The sequence below is a fragment of the Aythya marila genome (genome assembly GCF_965140915.1).
Source record: "Aythya marila genome assembly, chromosome: 1".
Taxonomy (NCBI): domain Eukaryota; kingdom Metazoa; phylum Chordata; class Aves; order Anseriformes; family Anatidae; genus Aythya; species Aythya marila.
The window spans coordinates 119,371,558-119,390,971 of record NC_139042.1 but is presented as its reverse complement, the minus strand read 5'-3'; the positions used below and the strand labels follow the sequence as shown (position 1 = coordinate 119,390,971).

The 19,414-nt window shown below is 45.0% G+C and overlaps 2 protein-coding genes across 3 annotated transcripts in view; one reads left to right on the top strand and one right to left on the bottom strand.

Moving 5' to 3' along the window:
* GRAMD1C (GRAM domain containing 1C) overlaps positions 1–6,971 on the bottom strand; it is a 49,335-nt gene extending 42,364 nt beyond the window's left edge. Inside the window, exons 1-2 of one of the 2 annotated variants that reach the window (XM_082779244.1) lie at positions 6,727–6,971; positions 5,706–5,834 (exon numbers count right to left, since the gene is read on the bottom strand). In XM_082779244.1, the coding sequence (XP_082635370.1) occupies positions 5,706–5,834; positions 6,727–6,789 (192 nt within the window). In that variant the 5' untranslated portion in view covers positions 6,790–6,971. Of the gene's footprint in view, positions 1–5,705; positions 5,835–6,683 lie in introns of both variants that reach the window. The other variant, XM_082779247.1, reaches the window with a different exon arrangement.
* A 1,818-nt stretch (positions 6,972–8,789) lies between these two features.
* On the top strand, positions 8,790–17,892 carry LOC309877456 (uncharacterized protein). Its single transcript, XM_082758783.1, has 4 exons — positions 8,790–8,945; positions 13,610–14,053; positions 16,516–16,656; positions 17,784–17,892. Exons 1-4 carry the CDS (start codon positions 8,879–8,881, stop codon positions 17,786–17,788), a joined length of 657 nt encoding a protein of 218 aa, XP_082614909.1. The 5' UTR covers positions 8,790–8,878; the 3' UTR covers positions 17,789–17,892.
* Positions 17,893–19,414: the final 1,522 nt, after the last annotated feature.

Genomic DNA, 19,414 nt, shown 5'->3' with positions numbered 1-19,414 from the left:
CTGAAGTTACATGGAAAATAGCACTTGCCAAAGATTTGCCCCAAAAGTACATCTTATGAAATATCTAATTTGAGCTCTTCCTTTTCTACCTTAGAAACCAAATGCAGATTTTACTCTTAGTCATTCCTACATTAAATCTGCTCCCAGACTCGACTGAACCATTGGAACCAAGAAAGAAAATGTGAAATTTTTCTTCACCTTTACATAAAAATTGTATGCAAGGGGTCAGCTACTGGGGGGCATTTCTATCAGCGTGAGCTAAGCAGAGCTGCATACACACCACAGTTCATGATCCCAGACCTCCACTCACTCTGCAAGCATTGGTATATCTAGTCCTGCTGGGTAGGAAGAAAACTTCTCAGCTTCTCCTGTTTTCTGCTATGAGCAAGCTGCAGTCCTGAATAACTTTGTCATTTCCTTTGGGGTGGGCTGCAGTAACAAATACATAAACTGAACACATCACCAAACCTAAAACTCATGAAAGAACACCTCACTTGTAGGCTTTACTGACTCCACAATCAATTTCAACAACAACAACAAAAAGCACTACCCAAGAAGCCCACTTATTCCAAGCAGCTTCTAAAATGCTGCTGATATCACTAAGGAATCTTTACATAACTTAATTAGAGCAGAACCATCTGTTACTTGAAATGAGACAGAAGACGACTTTCAGAGTAAGCACTAACAGAAAATCATATACTCGTCTGTACCGTTCTCATGTTTTTGAAGAGAGAAGCATGTGTCCCACATCACCCAACCATCCACAGGAGATTTCAGATTTTGAAAAGGAGATTTCACTCAACCAACACTAACTGCACCGAGTTTCAAAGTTATATTGCACATCCACTGTTTCTGTTTGCAGCGTCCAAATAAATAAACCACACGGATCTGAAGCATTTTCCTCCTGATCTGTTAGCTATCAGGTTCTGGGCTAATTCTTTAGAGGTGTGTAATAATGCATGTTAGATACAGCTTCAAGTCACTGCAGCTGGGGAAAGCATATTTGCACAGGGCACTAACTGCTGCCTTCAAGTTCCAGCCTGTTCTGAGCAGTCAGATCTCCTCCAGTGCTCAGTTTGGAGCTGTATCAACAACAACAAGGGATTCCCAGAGCGAAAACAAGTGAGGGGAGAGGGAAAAACTAACAAAAACAGTCACTAACCAAATAAACTGTGTTCAAGGCGTAGCCAGAGATACAATTGGCCTTTTCCTCACCCTCTCAAAATGCTGCATCTGTATACACAGGGCCAAAGAGCACCTATTCTGGAGATTCCAGATAGGTCAACAAATGACATACCAGAGCTGGAAGTACAGCAAGAGCTTGCTGAGGAATTTTATTCTCTTTGGAGACCTGCAGCTAATTCTTCTCCTCCTTAGCCGGCTGCTTCATACCAGCAAACAAGGAGGCAGCTGGAAATCCTCCTGACGTCACAAGCCGTGATGTTTCTCCCTCAGAAGCCAAGTATTTGGAGGTAAGAGATGAGAAGAAAGCTTTCTTTGGAACCAGTAACATACCAAGTGCACAATACTGGAGATGAAGCAGCTGACCAAAGGCCTTAAATATTGGTCTGTCAAAATATAGCCAGTGATGCAAGTTGCCCAATAATCCATCCCTGGAGCAAACCTGAGTATTCACAGAAAGGAGCATTCAAACAACTACAGATGCATGAAATATTTCATGGAGCCCTTAGCAGTCTTAAGCCCCAGAGCACGTCAGCTTATACCTGTGCCACAAAAAGTTACCACCTGAATTGTGATGGATAGATCTGCATCCCTCCTGTGTGGCTTTGAGCCATATGTTCATCACAGTCTTGGCATACATACCTACACTCTCCCACAGATTAGCTCTCTCTCATAATCCATACCCATGTCTTTCAAATTTCAAAACCCTTTTCCAAGTCTTGTGTAACCTCACAGGTTCTGGTATTACGAAAAATAAAAGGCCTCAGATTTTACTTTTCCCTGTATTATTTGTTTGCTTCTGTTGCCATACTCCTTGAAACTGACATTACATTGCATTCAAGTTTTCTTCTATAAAGCATCTTTCATTATTTCTCTTCCAAGACCTCCTCGGCACCTCCATTTCCAAACTCTTAAACAACTCTCTCAGATAAAAACAGCTTTCTGAGATGCCCATTTGATTTCAACAGCTCTTTCCACCTACCGTTTCATGACGAGATAAGGACTTACTTTTTTATTCCTCTTTTCCACTGGCATTCTTCTTATTACAGACATCTATGAACTCTGGCTGTTTGCTAATAGACAACAGTTCCCAGACAAAATATCCTCACTTTTGATGTAAGGATCCTTTTCACTAGCTTCCTCATTCACCTTTATCCTTTTATTCATTACAATAGGAGAACAGTCAAGATTTTCACAGGTTTCTTCTTCCAAAGATAATAAATTTAATTATATTTCAGTGTGAAGAATGTAAAAAGAGTAGAAATCAGAATCTTGAGATAAAGCTTCCAGATGTAACTTAATTTCCAAAGCATCTTTGATTTTCATCATTTCTATTTGCAGATGCCAAAATCAGAACCATACAATCAAAAGTAGGTGCAAGCCTTACAGGTTCCAGTAAGGTGGTCAAGTTTGCAAGAAGAGTATTTTTCTTCCTCCATGAGGACAAAGTCTGGCTTTGTCCACCTCCAGGGAACAGTCTTCAAAAAACAAACAAACAAAAAAAAAGAAAACACACACAAAAAAAAAAACACCTCAAAAATATCCCCAAAACAACACTTTAAAGGGTATTAATGAAAACATCCTCAAAGAAGCGTAAGTCTCATAACAACAGTTTGTACTGCTATAACTTAAGAATTGCTTACACTAGTATAGAAAATAAATCCTCACAATTTTCCAATAAAGCTGTCCACAGTATTCTTGCTTTAGAGATGGAAAAAAAAAAAAAAAAAAAGTCAAGCATAGGATGACATTTTTCTCTTCTTTCTTCTGCTGCTACTCTTCCTTCTCCCCACTCACCATAGTCAGGAAAGAGATTATAACCCAGAGGCTCCCAATCTGAGTCTGCTGTTAATTGCATTTGCTCATAGCACCTATAGAGCATTAGTGATACTTAGCATGACTTTCAGAGGCATGGCACAACTGCCTACTCCCACTCAAATCCATGAAAAATTGAAGACAAACCAGTCAGACTTTAACCTCTGCCTTTGGTTTCCATCATCAGAGAAGCAACAGGACATACTCAGAAAAAAAATGAATCCTTGGAGCGAACAAAAGTGAGACACTTACAGGCTCTCAAAGCAAATAAGCCAGGCAACAAAGCTGATATCCAGGTGCTCCCGCAGGCTGCTCTTGCTGTTGTAAGAGCTCCTCAGTTTTACTAACTTAAAAGTAGGAATGAGCGTTAACAAATCCACACCTGCCACGGGACACTAAGATCATCCTTGGTCAAGTGCTCATGACACATGCTTTATGCACTGCAACAAGCTGCCTTCCGTGTTATCACCTACACATCGACTGTGACTCAGTATTCAGGGAGTTCTAATGATTTGTTTATATCCTTAGCAGCTGATCATCAGCCATGAAAGTTATTAAAACACATTTTCTGTCTAGAAGAGCAGGGAAAGATGCCAATGACATAACGTTTTAATTAGAAGATGCAAGCACCTTTTTTTTTTTTCTTTGCCTTGAATTTGCAACATTCAGCTTCTTGCTGCTTCTAAGTTCAGTCCTCCCGAGGCTGAGAAAAGGAGTAGCACAGCCTCCTATAAACAGACCCAAAGAAGTTGTTTTTTTTTTTTTTAAACTAATCAGCACCATAAGCCGCATAGCTGGAACTTCAAAGCCACAGCAGTGTCTTAAAAGAGGCAAGTATTTACACAATTCTCTTAAGAACAAGGTCATATTTGCCGAGCCAGATAAACACAAACTTCAAACAAATACTGAAGTCTTTGAGTATAAACCATACGCAGAAGGCAACCGCTAAGTACTAGAGGATGCTTCACACTTGTTTAGGAGCTGTCACAGCGCAGAAGAATCCCAGTACCCACAGAAGTTATGGACAGGCAAAAAATGCTGCTGTGAGGACATGCAGTATACTACACACACACTGCCCGAGGCCCTGCTCAGAGAAACTTCTAACCTTAGGCATGCGTCTCCAAGCTAAAAATGCACAGCCAGTAGTACAGTTATGAACTTCATACTTCACTATTTCAGACTGTCAAGCTTAGCAAATCCTTACTAAGTCCAACAAACTGACCCTGAGATCTCAACAGGTTTCTTTCCCACATAAAATACCAACTGTGCTAACGATTGTGCAAACTAACTCTCAGCGGTACATAAACAATCTAATTTATTATGTAATGAGAGCTCAGCTGACAGGTACAGTGCCTACACAACATTATTTGCTACCAACTCAAGTACAGAGGTACAGCTGGGCACAGGCAAGATGCCCTATATCATCTTCATTGTTGTAGGCACGATGAAGAAAACACTGAATGATCTAAGCACTCTAGCAGTGTAATTCTCAGACCTACTTGGATTCAGCCTTTCCCATTTGTATTGGCTCCAGATGGCTGTTGTTCAGTTTAAGAGTATACATGCATTTCAAGGGAAATGCTCCTGAGGAACAAGGGAACTTCACCTGAGATGTTAAGTCAATGTTCTGACCACGAGAATGTCCCTTGAGCTCAGACAGACACACAAATTAGATTTATAAGTCTAACATGATTCAAACAAGAAGCTGGGAAATCGGATCCTACAGTCCTGCTCACAGCTCTGCCACCAATTCCCTGTGGCCTTTGTGAGTTACTTCATCTTTCAGCTGCTTAGCACAATGAACACTCTGGTGACCTCATCAGGACAAGGACACGGCCATCCAGATGATGTTCCTATGGAAGCACAAGCTAAGGCACGCCAATTTACTGGGGCCACCTGATGCAGATCCTGAGTCACACCGTCAGAGCTCTGAGGAATCCAAGTCTTTCACGAGATCAGGTGTTTCCCCACCTGTTGCTGGGCACCCAAGCGTGCCACCTTCCTAACAGGGTAACCCATCCACTAAACTAACAGCAACACACACACTAAGCCCACACTCATAAGCTTACCTTGTCAAGGTAATGAAAAAAAATACAGATCCAAAAATTAAGAGTGTTAAAAAAGTGTTTATTTTTTTTACACTCTCCATTTTTGGTGAGGCAACACCCTAGGGAAGAGCAGAATGAACACGTGCACACTCCTTCTGCCCTTCCTAGTCACAAATACCATTCTCCATACAGAACTCAGAAAGCATACCTTTGTGGAAAACATATATGCTCACCTGACAAAAAAAAAAAAAAAAAAAAAAAAAAAAAAAAAGAAGCCAGGAAAGCACATCTTATCCAAGATTAAGAATCAAACTCAGCCCTTATTGTTAAAGAGCATCAGTGACGTTCTAGAGGCATAAAGAGACATTGGACGGGTCAGTGAACCATGCAAGGAACTGGGAGACAGGCCTGGGCACGGAAGCCAGAAGTCCTGTCACTAACTTGATACGTGACATCAGGTAAACAATTTCATCCCCTCTCAGTCTCAGCTTACACTTTAGTAAGCCGATAATGATAAACTACCTACCTCTCTACATGGGTGGAGAGCGCTTTACTAATTCATGACAGCAAAGCAACCTGAGAAGCGTGGATATAAAGCTAGTCCACATACACACATACAGATGGAGACAGATAAACAAATTGGAAGAAAAGACACGTTACCCAAAAGCTCCAGTCAGCACTCCAACTGTACTGGGCAGGAACCTGCATCTTCTCTGAGCACGAACCAAGAGCCTCCTCGGAGTCCGCAAGCAGCTGGCTGATAAGACCATGATCCACCTCATGAACTTCCTGCGAACAGGGAAGGGAGGTTATGTCACTTGAGAAAGGCGCTGAAATAAGATGGTTAAGCCATTTAAGAACCGTGTATTAAATGAAACTTGACGTGCTAGGTTTACCCAGGTGAGCGGCATGCAAACGCTTCCCACTGGCAGCGTTTTCATCGATCTTTTTTTATAGCATATGCTCTATTTAATTTTTACCTACCTCGTTATCAGAGTACATTATTTCCACAGCAACACCTCCACCTGGGCATTGAAGCCACACAGATGTTTAGAGCTGGGCTAACCTGAACAGGAGACACCTGTGTACCACTTGCAGGACACCTCTGGGCACCCAGGGACCTTTCAGAAAGCGAGTCTGCACTTCCCAGAGACGCAACGTACTTTATCACGATACAAATATATATATTTTATACCTATTATTTACACCACAAGGTTTATTTGTACAAGACACAACACTACAGAGGCCAGCAGCTCTGCTTGCATTCCTCGTTAGGAAAATAAGCACGCTTCTGGAGCACTTTCCCTCGACACCGCTATTCGCTTGGGAGCTCGGTTGAGCTTCAGGAGGGGCAAGGGAGCCACAGCACAGGGGGACACTTGTCCCAAATCGCACATCAAGCCGGGCCAGCACCCTACCAGCCCCCAGCCCACCCAGAAGATCCCAAACCCGGCTTCTCGCCCAGCAGGACCCGCAGCCGGGGCGGCACCGCCACGGCTCCCCCCATCCCCGGCGGGCCCTGCCCCGCTCGCTGCCCCCCAAAACTTTCCGAACCGGCGGCGAAGACGTCCGGGACCCCCCCCTTTTTCCTTTTTTTTCCCCTTTTCCCCCCTCCCGGGGCCGGGGCACGGAGCTCACCGGCGGGGAGCGCGCAGAGCCCGTCGGCAGCGGCGGCGCTTACCATGGAGGGGGGCGAGGGCGGCGCGGCGCCCGCCAAGCGCCTCAGCGGGGCCGCGGCCGCCATTTAAAGGGGCAGGCGCGGAGCCGAAGGCGGGAGGCGCTTGCCGAGGGCCAGCGGCTCATGAGGAGGCCGGGCCGGGGAGAGGAGGAGAGGAGAGAAGGGAGAGGGGCCGCCCGCCCACGGCTGGGGGCTGCCGGGCAGCCCCGAGGGGGAGCCGGGCTGGGCGGAGGGGGTTTGGCGAGCCTCCCCCCCCCACACCCTATACACGCGGGGGGAGCCCCTGTGAGGTTTTGGGAGAGCTCGCTGAGGACGGCGAGGAGTTGGTGGAAAGTTTGGGGAGGAAAAAGTGATGACAGAGCCTCCCCCCCCTCCTTTCTTCCCTCCCTCCCTCACAGCGGGAGGCGGTGGGGCTGGGCACAGCCTGCCCAGCGCCGCTCCACAGGGACCCCTAGAGGGGGGAGAGCGAAACCCCACAGCCCTGTGGGGTTAGCCGAGGGGGGGGAAGCTTCACGTTCAGCTGGTGGCTGCCAGCGACGCTAAAACAACAAAAACACTGCACTAAAACACTGAAAACCTTCTTCTGTATTCCCTTGGTTTGAAGCCGGCTGCCCGACAGCTTTTCTTGAGCACGCCGCGTTTCACAACAGAGGTACTGCTACAGGATGAAACGGACACACTGCACATGCCGTTCATGCTCATCACAACACAATTTTTTTTCATAGAAATGCATCAGATACTTGGGTTTACATCAGATAGTGTTTGGAATGCCTTTGATCCAGCCCCATCTTCCCACACGGACTCCGCTGCCACCCAGCCACAGCCACTGTCTCAGTCCCGACTCCTCTCAATGTGCCAGCTGCCTCTGACTTCGCTGGTTATTCACTCCTCAAATTCTTGGTTGCTTTTGATTTCCCTGACTTGTTCCTTTCATAGTTATTTTCTTTGCTTTCTAGCACTTTGGCAATACTCCCTTGAGAAGAGCCTCATGACCTACCTTTCAGCTTTCCACTGAAGCACCATGTTGTCCCGTGCTTGGTCCCAGCTCCCTTCTTAATAAATATTTTCTTCAGACTAATTCCTTTAGATAATCCCAGGTTGGATCTTCCCACAATCCCAACCCATTTAAATACTTGCCTTCTAGGTTCCTCAGCCATAACCCTGCTTTCACTGATACAGGTGTCACCACATCAAAGCTAGATATTGTTCCTCTTGACATCGTTCGGTCAGCAGGCTTTTGCGAGTCAAATGTGGAATTTCTTAAAACAGTTATTGTAGTCCTTCCACCTGCAAAGACGCAAATCAAAGACTTTGTCAGAGTATTCACAAAAGCTGTAACATCAGGACAGTTGTCCTCATGGTGTATAGGGTTTTCTCTTTGTTTTGTTTGGGGGGGGGGGGGGGTCTTTTTTGCTTCTAAATACCAAGAAAAGCAGAAATACTGATGCTTCCCTTAGAAGTGTGCAGCACATATGTTTTAACAGGTGTGGAATTGAGTCTCTACTGGATAATCAAGCAAAATTCCGTTATCTGAAGAGTCCTAAAGATAAGCAAAGCCCTTAGATAAGGCCAGCAGGCTGCTGGACAGGTGCACTAGGAGAGGCATCAGCCAGCCAGCTGGGCTGGCACGTGCTCCGTACGGCTGCAGCTAAGGCTCCGTACTTTGAAGAATATATTTTACCTATACACGCAGTGTGTGTACAGCCACATATATAATAAAGTCCTGTAACTTCCCTAGGATGCTAGGAATCAAGTTTGCTTTCTTGTCTCACCTCCACTAGGAAGGGGTTCAGCAGAAGAGAGGTCTCCTTTTGAACACCTGGATATTCTGTGCTTGGCCCAAAGTTCTGGTTTATACAAGGCCAAAACAAAACAAAACAAAACAACAACAACAAAAAATTATCTTCCCTCTGCTCTCAGAGCACTTTTGGCATCTTCCATGGGATAGATGAGAACAGCCCCCGGGAAGTCATTGTTGTGACTTCAGATGTGGCTGTCATCCAGGCAGCAGGCGATAACTTTAGTGTGACATTCACCGGGCAGAATGTGAGGTCCTGTTGCAACAATGCACACGTATTTTGTCTCGCCCGTACCACCCGCACTACTTTTCTTGCTTGTGCTACTGGTGAGGGTGAGACCACACACTTCAGCAGCTATGAGGCAGCACGTTGGGAAGCTCTATGTATCTGCAGTGTCTTCATTTCTCTTCTTCTTACTGGTGGGTGAGTACTACAACACCTTCCTTAACGAGAAGAAATATAGTTTATTCATAGAATTTGGCTTGGGAGGTTCTCTTCTTTTTTTTTTCCTTCTTTTTTTCTTTATTTCTTTTTTTTTTTTTCAAAAAAAAATTCTCTCCTGAAGGTTTCCCCAGGATGCAGGAAAACTATATCCAGCATTGTACACTGCATCAAAACACTTTTTTTCTTTATACATATGCTCCTTTTTAGTTAATAGCAATACGTGTTTGGACTTGATCCCCAGGGTGGAATTTATCTTTCCAGAAAGCGTGAGTTTGCCTGGCTTTTTTCAAGAAGAAGGGCTGTGTATCATCATTGCTAGGACCTTCATTTCTATTTTAGTTCTCTGATGTATTAGCAAGCAGTTATCCACACAGGGTAGTTACTCACATCCATCTGTAAAAGCCAAACTTAACCCAGGGCAAAAGTCATATAAATTGAGATAAGCGATGAGCAGTCATTGATCACTTAATCACAGGCCAACTGGGAGCAGGGTAGAGCTTGCAAAGCACTCTCACAGCACCAGCTGGGTGTGAAGTTGAGCCTGAAAGCCAAGAAAACCACCTGAAAGATGGTCGTTCCAGCATGTGAGGATTTTTAGGTGGGTTGGAAATTGAGTCCTCGACCTCTGCTCCCTTTATTGAGCTCGAACAAAGGAAAGGAGGCACAGCAAGAGAGAGCACATTTGGCACTGACCTCCAGCCTCCGCTCTGGTTTCCCGATGCTGTTGGCCACTGGCAAATGAAGCTTGCAGGGCTGCTGTGGTGAACTCCGGGGATCAACAGGGAAATCTGAGGTCCCAGAAGTAGGAAGGGTTTTTATGCTGGCACATTTTATTCTTTCCTTTTGTCCTCTCGCCTGCCTCGTGTATTTCTCAGGCACAGCCAACGAGATGGCCTTACATGGGAAAGGACCAACCTGCAGATGGAGCAAAGGGTAGGCTGACGGGTTAGCAGGTGCCCTGCGGGTACTGGGAAACGTGGAGCACGTTGTCACATTACAGGGAGCCCCAGAGAGCTTTCTCCCCTCGTGGCTGAAAAACGGCCACGAACGAGCGACTTTATGTGACAGTGACCTATTAGATCATCTAATAATTTCTCCAGGTCAAGACAAGATCATCCACGCTGTCTGTCTCTGTGCTCTGTCTAGCCTAAGAGCTTTCACCAAAAAGCCTCGCATTCCTCTCCAGGGGGGACTGAGCCCTACAACCCACTGAAGGGGGAGCCGCACATCACTCTCCTAATGAAGCGATTGACATAAAAAGAGCTTTGAAGCAGAGTCAACAGAGCATTTGGCATTGGTACGCTGCCAAATGCCAGTATGATAAGGGCATTGTGTATTTAAATACCAGTGAGCTAGCAGGTTCCAGTTTTGCAACCTTACCAAAAAGGAAAAAAAAAAAAAAAGGAAGGAAGAAAGAAAGAAAAATAGAGGCTGTGCTGTGACCTTCTCAGTGAGAACCCCAAACAGAGCCGGGACTAAACAACACAGCCTACTCCTCTTGCATTTTGATTTTCCTAATTAGCTGTAAGCTAGGTCTAGTGAATCAAAGATGTGAGGTAACGCAGATGACAAGGCCAGTTATTTCCTGATAGGCAGCGCAGATGAAACTCGTGATGAACAGGAGGCAACATCAAAGCACATTGTCCCTGCTCTGTTATGATCTCTGTGCCACTAAGTGACTGTGTAAAAATGATGCCTTTTTCTTCACTAAAAGGAATACAAATTACGATTGTGTTGCAGGGAGCGTGTGTGGTAAGGCAGGGATACCTCTAGCAGAGAAGAAATTCTGTTGCCTTTCCTTGACAAGAAGGTAGCAGCGGCACACACTGCTCTTGCTAAAGCAGCAGCATCCAGCAAAGATGATTGATGGACAGAGATTTTGAAAGAATATTTGAGGCAAAACTGCTCTAACAAACAATCAAATGCATCACATCCGAATACGCACAGAACCAAAATATGCCAAGCTACCTTCAGCGTTATCACACATTTGTCAAAGTATTTGCACTTCAAGATTAAAACTTCAAGATTACTTGTACTTCAAGATTAAACTTGACTTTTCACAAGGTTTTCACGAGGTGTATAAAAATAGGAGACTCTTTGTGAACTTTTTTTTTTTTTTTTTCCGTCCAACCACTCAGAAATTTGGTGATGTAGAGCTTTTTAAAGCTGCTTCTCGTCTGATTGAAAAGTACCTGTTGCCTGTCAGTGTCTCCACGCAGGAGCTGAAACGGGGTTATTAACAGAACAGGGAAGGAAACAAGAAAACAGGAATAAAACTCTGGAAAATCTCCGTGTGTCCTGCTTCCCAGGCCTTCTTCCTTGTGTTGTTGGACTGCTGGCAGACACAGCTTGCTCGCACAAACCTCTGTCCGCTGCATGCAGTGACTTGCTTCTGTTTCATCCTGTCGCAGGGGCGGGGGGAAAGTCACAAGCTAACCAGCTCTTCTCTTTCCTCCCTCATCTTCCTGTTTTGACCAACTTCACAGCCTGGAACTGGAAATTCATTCCTGACAAAAGGGCGGTGGAAGCTGTTACCATCTTGCGGAGGATGCACATGATGTTCTGGATTTTAATTTATTTATTTATTCATCTATTTAGTGATTTATTTTCTGGGTTTTGGTCACGCTACATATCACCTTCTGTGGGCACCACTTGTGAGCCATTTGGGGACAGTAGACACGATGCATGCTGTGTGGTTGCCCAGTTTCATAGCCAGCTTTTGTTTTCTGTGTATTTGTGCATCCATGTGTTATCTCTTGTCTGGCACTTAAACTGTAAACTCTGTGCTTCATCCTTTTGTGAGACACCTAGAAAAACAAGGCCCGGCTTTCTGACAGAAACTGTCAGTGCTGCTGCCATACAAGTCATAAATAATAATAGCTTATGAATACAACTGTGATTTCGTACACAAGCTTGCCTGGAGGAGCATTCAAGTAACTCCCAAACCCATCATCAAGCGAGCGGGTTGGTTTTCCATTGCCACGAGACATTTGTCCCTGATGCACAGAGGGACACTATTGTCACTGGGAAGCTTCAGCTGGCCCAGACAATAGCAGCTCACACCCTGCGAGCTGCGGTGAAAGGCTGAAGACAATAGGAGATCAAAACCTTCCCTGAATGATCCGCAGCCCTTGAGAGGGCACCGGCTTGTAAGAAGGGAGACCATTTTTTTTACTTGAAGAAAATAAAACAGTGGAAGAAAGTTTTTGCAAAGATTGGTTTGAACTCTTGCTTGGAGGTAGCTGTTGGGTTATTTTTAAGAGTTTGTTTCCCCCTCTTTTTGTTCCAGCGGGGGATTTGAGACAGCAACTATTCCTCTCATCTTCTCAGCCCAGGCTTGTTTCCAGAAATGAGATACACTGCATTACTCCTAGCTCCAGGCTGCTTGCTGCTATGATTAGCAGTTGCATGAGGGAAGGCAGCTTTAAATCTCTGGTCCAGGCATATTGTCTGTATGTTCCTAACAGAGAGCAGCGGGATAATGGGATCCCTTCACAGAGGATAAATGTCACCCAGTGACAGGAGTCCTCTTAATTAAAAATAAGGTAGTGTGACAGTGTCTTCAGGTGCATCTTCTCTGTGTTTCAGGATGTTGGTTGTCAAAATGGAGCTGGCTATTTCATATGCTGAGTGTTTTCACAACAACTCAAGTTATCAAACGCGTATGTTGAAATCTACGTGTTGAAACCCACAGGAACTCTAACTTGTTGAAAACAGTTCCAGAAAGGGGGCTGCCCAGGCAGGATGACTTAACTAACTTTCTGCTAGGCAAACAGAAAATCAAGTCCCATCTTTGTGCTTACCTGCTCTGCTTGTAAAACAGATACAGAACATCCTGCAGTCAGTGCCTCTCACCACCAGCTTCCCTTGGCTCACCAGGTCCTCTCTTCTCCCTTTCCTTTTCCCTCTGGCATTAAGCTTTTATATCCCTGGATATAGAGCATGAACTTTATTTTTACATTCACCAAGAGCCTGATAACTCCTCAATTTCAGCCTCTTTGAACATCAGATCTGCTCCTCAGATAGATTAGGCATCATCTTTAGGAACTCCTGAGTAGAGCATCACCACACTAGAGAAACACTCACATCAGTATTCTCAGTATCAATACCTGCAGCAAGCTAAGATGCCGTCCCTCTGTTTGCACATAATATCTTCTGGGTGTTCAGTCTGTGGCAATGGAGATTTCTTCCCAAGGTCCCAAGATTTCCTACCGTGAAACTGGAAGTGCATGCCAAACCCTCTAAGAAGCCAACATATTGTTTCAGGATGCAGGCAGTTGTGTTCAGATGCTCTCATGTTCACTGTACTTGTCAGAGCAGAGCTGCCTGTGTGCAAGGGGACATGCACTTTCTGCTGTGCCTTGAAAATGGTTCTTTTTTCCTTCCAACCACTCAGAAAAACCCTGAGACTTTTTGGAGTGGGAAGATAGAGTTTAGATTTTCAGAAGGAAATGTGTCTGAATGTGCAGAGAACCTATCTGCACACATGAACATAACCTAAGAGGGAACCAGGAAAAAAATCCCTCAAATTCTAATTCCAGGAGCTGTTCTTTGCTGTGGTTACAGGTCAGAAAGAGTCAAAAAGTTTATTTTTCATTATTTTGCCCTCAACCCTCCTCTTCTCTCTCTCTTTTCTGGTACAGATGTTGGTGTTAGTGGTGGAAATCCAAGCACGGAGAGAGCAGCTGTATCTCACAGGGCAGCACAGCCTCCACTGTTGACAACGCCTGAGCCATGGCACCTTTTAGTGACTCAAACACCAGCCAAGGAAAAAGCCAAAGAGGGGGAAACTGTGGTCTTAAATTGCCACTTCAGCAGTCCACAACGTCCTTCCCTGGCTGACCTGACGGTGAAGTGGTACAAAGAAGACGAAAAGGGACAGATGGACCTGCTGGAAAACAACGTGACCATCTTGCCAAATAACTCTAGGATTTTCCTGAGTGGAGACTTGTCCCAGGGGGATGCCTCCCTGGTGATCCTCAATGTGACGACCGGTGACCACGGTATCTATTACTGTGAGGTTACGCTTCCAGATGGGAAGGTGGTGACAGGAGATGGCACAAAGCTGAGGATCAGGAGGGCTCTGGGTAATATTTGGTGTTATTTTTTATATTCTTTTCTCCCTCTTCCTCCACCAAAGCTGGTCTATATGCTTGCAGAAGGAGGGAAGTTAGTCTGCTTGGCCTCTAGCAGCTATGGGCTGGCGTCATGGAGTGTAATTGCTAGGTAGCATTTCTCATTCTTTTTGTTAGGCTAGGTAATTTTGATTGGCTTGCCCCGAGAAACAATCACACAGGTGTTATTACAACAAGAGACCTTTACAACCAAAAAGGGAAGAAATAATTTTGTCACTGGAACCAGTGAGTGCCAAGAATGAAACTGCCAGACAAGGCTTTGTTCAGTTGAACCCCTATGAGTGGTAGGTGTCAAGATACTTTCTCCCTTTTTTTGGACATCATTTCTCTCCAACCCACTAATCTGCATATTCATTCCTTAACTCTGGATGACGTAAGTAATCCCACGATAAAACACGAGGATCATATTATATTGGTTCTGCTTAATTTCAGCCACATTCAAATCAAAGTAGCATTAAAACTGCCATGCTGTTTTCTTAGCCTCACAAATAGACACCAGGCATATTAAGTATGGAGATAACTTGCTTTGCCTTTATCAACTGGGATTGTCAAAGCAGCTTTCCTTTTTATAGGCCAAACACATTCCAATCCCAACGAATCAAAACATCAAAAGGTTTATTATCTTATTATCTAACTTAGAAGAAGTAGCACTTTCTTTGTCAGGAGTAAATCATGCAAGTGCTGCTCATTATCAAAGCTTCTCACTCACTGAGTTTCACTAGGCCTTTGCCCTTTTGAGCCTGAATCCTTCCCTTTCTAATTTTTATACAACTACTCAATTTAAACCATGGCTCTGACAAGGCAAGAAAATCATGCCCCTGCAAGGACTTGGCCATGTATCTTATGAGGTCTCCCACTGGCTTGATCTCATAGTCTCAGTAGTGCGTGTTACTCGTGCAGTGTCTGCTCCCTGGCCGATATAATTGCCTTTCTGTGTTCCTGAGAAGATGAAATACATCATTTCTGCGCTGTGCCTGAATTAAAGGGACGAGAGAACACGAGAAATATAACTCACAAAGAAATGAAGTGTGCCACAAATCCAGACTGTCCAAAAACTTATCTAAAATTAAAAGGAGAAATTAGATGACAGCGTTGACTTGTCCATTACACGAAGCAGATGATGTATGTTTTGAAGTGAGGTAAGTAATGGTTCTGCAGCACCTTCATTGCCTTTTTGATGAACGAGCAGCCCCCCAAATCAATTTCAACTACAGGACACATCCCGGCATGTGGGAAGATCAGGTTGGATTTTTACATATGAGCTACAGCTCGTTGACTGGTGAGTGACTGCATGTCCGTCTATTCGGCAAGGTAGCAGCTTCTCCTGTGAACAAGTGACCAGAAGTCTGGAAATCTGTCTATGAATTCCTCAGCCCCTGTGCAATGGGTTTTACTTCTGGTTGTGAATGATGACTGAGAATGGAGCCGAAGGTATTGGTGGGGCTGTCTTAAGCACCTACGTTAAGAGAAAAAGAGAAGGTAAACGGGGCACCAGAACAGTTGGTGATGTCCCTTTCTTCCTTTCCTCAGTGAATTGCCTCAGTGCAGTTCAGTGGTAGGTGTCCTGGGTTAAACTCGTTGTGATTAAGGGCTGATTAAAACTGAGATAAGATTTCAGGATTTATCTTGTAGCCAACAGAGTAGCAACAGCATCCAGATCTTCTAGCGAAGCTTAAATGCAACCCCTTAGAGATATGTAATGAATGCCTGATCGTACTGTAATTGTAGATGAAACTGGAAGGCTTTTAAAGTATTCTTTTATTATCCTTTCTGGATGAGTCACATGGCAGAATGCCTACCACGGGGCAGTCACATAAAATCTGTTCAGATCAGTCTTGTGCCTCTGCCCGCCCAGGTCGCTCCCTACAGAGAGGTTCCTCCTCTGGCAGGCTGTTCTGCAGGGCAGGTGCTCTCCGTGATGCATCCCATAACTAGGTGGGTCTAGTGTCCCCACCTAACCAAAGGTTCTTCCTGAATCATCAATAAATAATGCAGCCAGGAGGCCAACGTGCTCTTATCTCAAAGAAAATGGGATCATCCCATCTTGACCATGCAACAACCCCAAAGAGCAACAAGTCAAAGTAAGGGCTTCAGTGGAGCTCTGCCCACCTTTGGGTGCTGCTCCGTAACAGCGCCAGGTTGTTAAGGGAGACTGATAGGGAGATGAGGCTATTTTGTCCCTAAATCCCCAGAAAGCATAGCAGCTTCATGCAAAGGAATGAAAAAAATGGCTCCATCGTGCAATACATTCCCGTGTGGAAGCCAATGACTTCATGACAGACAAGACATCATTATAATCACTCTCATGGCAAGTAGCTTCCCTACAGACACTGCAGCAAATGTGATAACCACATTGCATACACATGCCTGAAAGATATCTTATGCTGCTCTCTCTGCCTTTCCTTCTCCCCCAGGCCTGTTCGGTATCGAAGAATCCATTGGGACGATCATCGGAGTTGTGGCAGCGGGTATCGGAGGCTTGGTGATTCTGATAATTGTTCTAACCCCGCAGCTAAGGAGGTGTGCCCTCTGCATGAAGCAAGGCTCTCACCAAGGTATGGAGCACAGAACAAAACCTGGCATTACCTGATAGGAAGATGACCCTGGTCACCTGTTTCCTTTTTTTTTTTTTTTTTTTCAAAATTAAGTAGGAATTAGCCAGTTACTTACCTTTGGTCAAAGCAGGTGTCTGGAAGTATGAAGTGTGGATGAAACTCTGCAAGGGCTGGTCCTCTATTCCATTTCTTTTTCACATAGTTCCTTGTTTATGTTGGAAAGACCTTCATGTATGGGCCCAATGAGTTGCCTATAAATAAAATAGTATCTTCTTTAATTGCCACCTTCAGCAAAGAGTTGTTCCGTGAGACACTCCTTCTCCTTTTAACCAAGTCCTCCTGGATCTGCTTTGTGTTCTTTGGGGTTTATTCTGAAGGATGGTTCTTTCTCCCACTGACTACACACTTGTATAAGTAGTCTTGTCATGCTTGCATACAGAAAGCCTGTAATGGACCAAGTACACACACGAGATGTGGTTTGTAAAGCCCAGTAATATCTTTTATTAGATCAGCTGCTCAGATAGGGTAAAACAGACATTTTCATCACACAAAGAAATGACCCAGGGTGAGGCTGATGTATCCAAAAATGCAACTGCCTCTTTTTTTTTTTTCTAGCTCTGGCAGCTGTTCTAGTAACAGTAAGCTGACACCAAAGGCTGGCCACAAGTTTAGTTCCCCTTTGGTGCAGCCCAAGATGCAGCCTGCATTTCAGGATGAGCTCAGCTGACTGGAAGCTTTGCTAGATGGGACTCTTTTGAAAAGCTCGTTTTCTTTCTCTCTTCTCCGGAACTCAAAAATCTTACCCATCCTAAACTTCCAACCCAACCCATTCCGTGATTCTGTGAAATCAAACAAACATGAGGAGCTGTTTGCTCTTCACTGGAGCGCTGCCGCCACCTGATGGCCAGCTTTGCGGGGACAGGGACAGGGACAGGGACAGAGCCCGCTCCCTCTTACCCTCCCAGCCTTGCTGCATAATCATATACACAGCATAATCCCTTTGCAAACCCTCTGAGCGAACAGAGTTTACAACCTCTCACCTTGCTAGATAGCCTGGGGAGAGTTTTTTGTGCTGTACTAACGTTGTATCGCTCACTTGCTCTATTTTTTTCCTTCTTGCAACGTAGCTTGACCTGCAGTACTACAGGAATCACTGGAAGATGCAAAGGCCAAATGTGGAACAACTTGTAAGCCAAAAAGGAAGCTCTAGATGTAATAAACGTTTTTGCATCCATACATGTTGCCTTTGGCATTTTTTCTTTTTCTAGTATGTTTCTTCTTCCTGCAGCTTTGACAGCTGCAGTGGCATATTCAACATCCTCCTGCAGCGAGGAGCAAAACAACCATTCAAAAAGGAATTTGTGCTGTCATCTGCTGAGGGCCCACTTGGTCTGGCCACATCTCTCTGAATCTAGGCTCTGATGAGGTACCTTGGGTCTTTCCCTGCCATTACATCTTATTTGGAGATGCTCCAAGTCTGCCAGAAGTGCTTCAAAGTGGACAGAAGGAAGGCTGCCAGCCACAAACACCTGCCTGAGGGAAGCGCCACGCATTTGCCCAGAATGTTCCAGTGTTCCCATCTGCCTGGGAACGTCCCCCTCTCAGTATAGAGGGTCTTGTCCCAAGGGCTTGCTCCAGCCTACTGTCCTGCAACAAAGGGGCAAAGAAGGCCCACTTGAATGCTACCCCTGCCTGAAAAAAATGGGGTTTGGTTTTACTCTTCCAGAACAAAATACAGTGCTTCTATCTAAGCCTCAAATAGCTTGAAGAAAAAGGAGAGATTTGTAAGGTTTGCTTGTCATGAGTAATGTTCTCCACTGCCCTGGTCTCTTGGTGTGACAGTAATTGATCCCCAGGCGGTCAGTGGCAGGGGACTGTGCCAACACCAGTACAGGAGAGCAGCACATCAGGGTTTGAAACGTGTGTGGCAGGCAAGGAACGTGCTCTTCTGCCTCGGCTAGGTGTGCCTACTGGCTGAAGTCAGAAATATTTGCTGGTCTTGCACCAGTAACATCCCAGTGCAACTCTGCGTACCTTTGAACGCTCCCCAGGAGCATCCCCAGTGTTATGAGGCAAGAACATGAGGCAGATGGCTCAGAAACACACACACACTGTCTGCAAGAAGGGTTGGAGCCCTGCCTGGGGTAAGAGCTCTGCTCTTCCTTTCAGGAGCAAGCAGCTCGGCCAGCAGAACTCCTCCCAGTGCAAGTAAGGCATAAGGAGGCTTCCTCCTGTTGTGATTGATGCTCCTGCTCTTCCTACAGCCCCAGGAAAATACAGGGGGGTCACTGTACTTCAACGTGCATGATTCAGGTCTTCAGAAACCAGCCTCTCTTTTCTCAGAGATTTTTGTTTGTTTGTTTGTTTTGTTTTTAATACAACAGACACACACACAAAAAAAAAAAAAAAAAAAAAAAAAAAAAAAAAAAAAAAGTCCAGCAGAAGTCTCTACATATTTTCCAGATTATGTGCAGTTGTGTGGGAGCTGAAGGTCAGGCTGTGTGAAAGGACAGAAAAGCCATTTGGTGATTGGCAATGTGCTCTAGCTACACTGCTGACAACACTCAGTTTCAGCGCAGATCTGCTTGGAGTGTCACAGGGGTCCTTACCTTTCGCACAGAAGTGAACAGAGCAGGATTTTATCCTTCCTTCAGTACTTGGAAGAGGCACGCATTTTGCCCTGTCTTTCTTCCCCATAAACCCTTACCTGCCAGAAATTCTCTCACACCATTGTTAGCTCGGGGAAAAGAGGTACAAT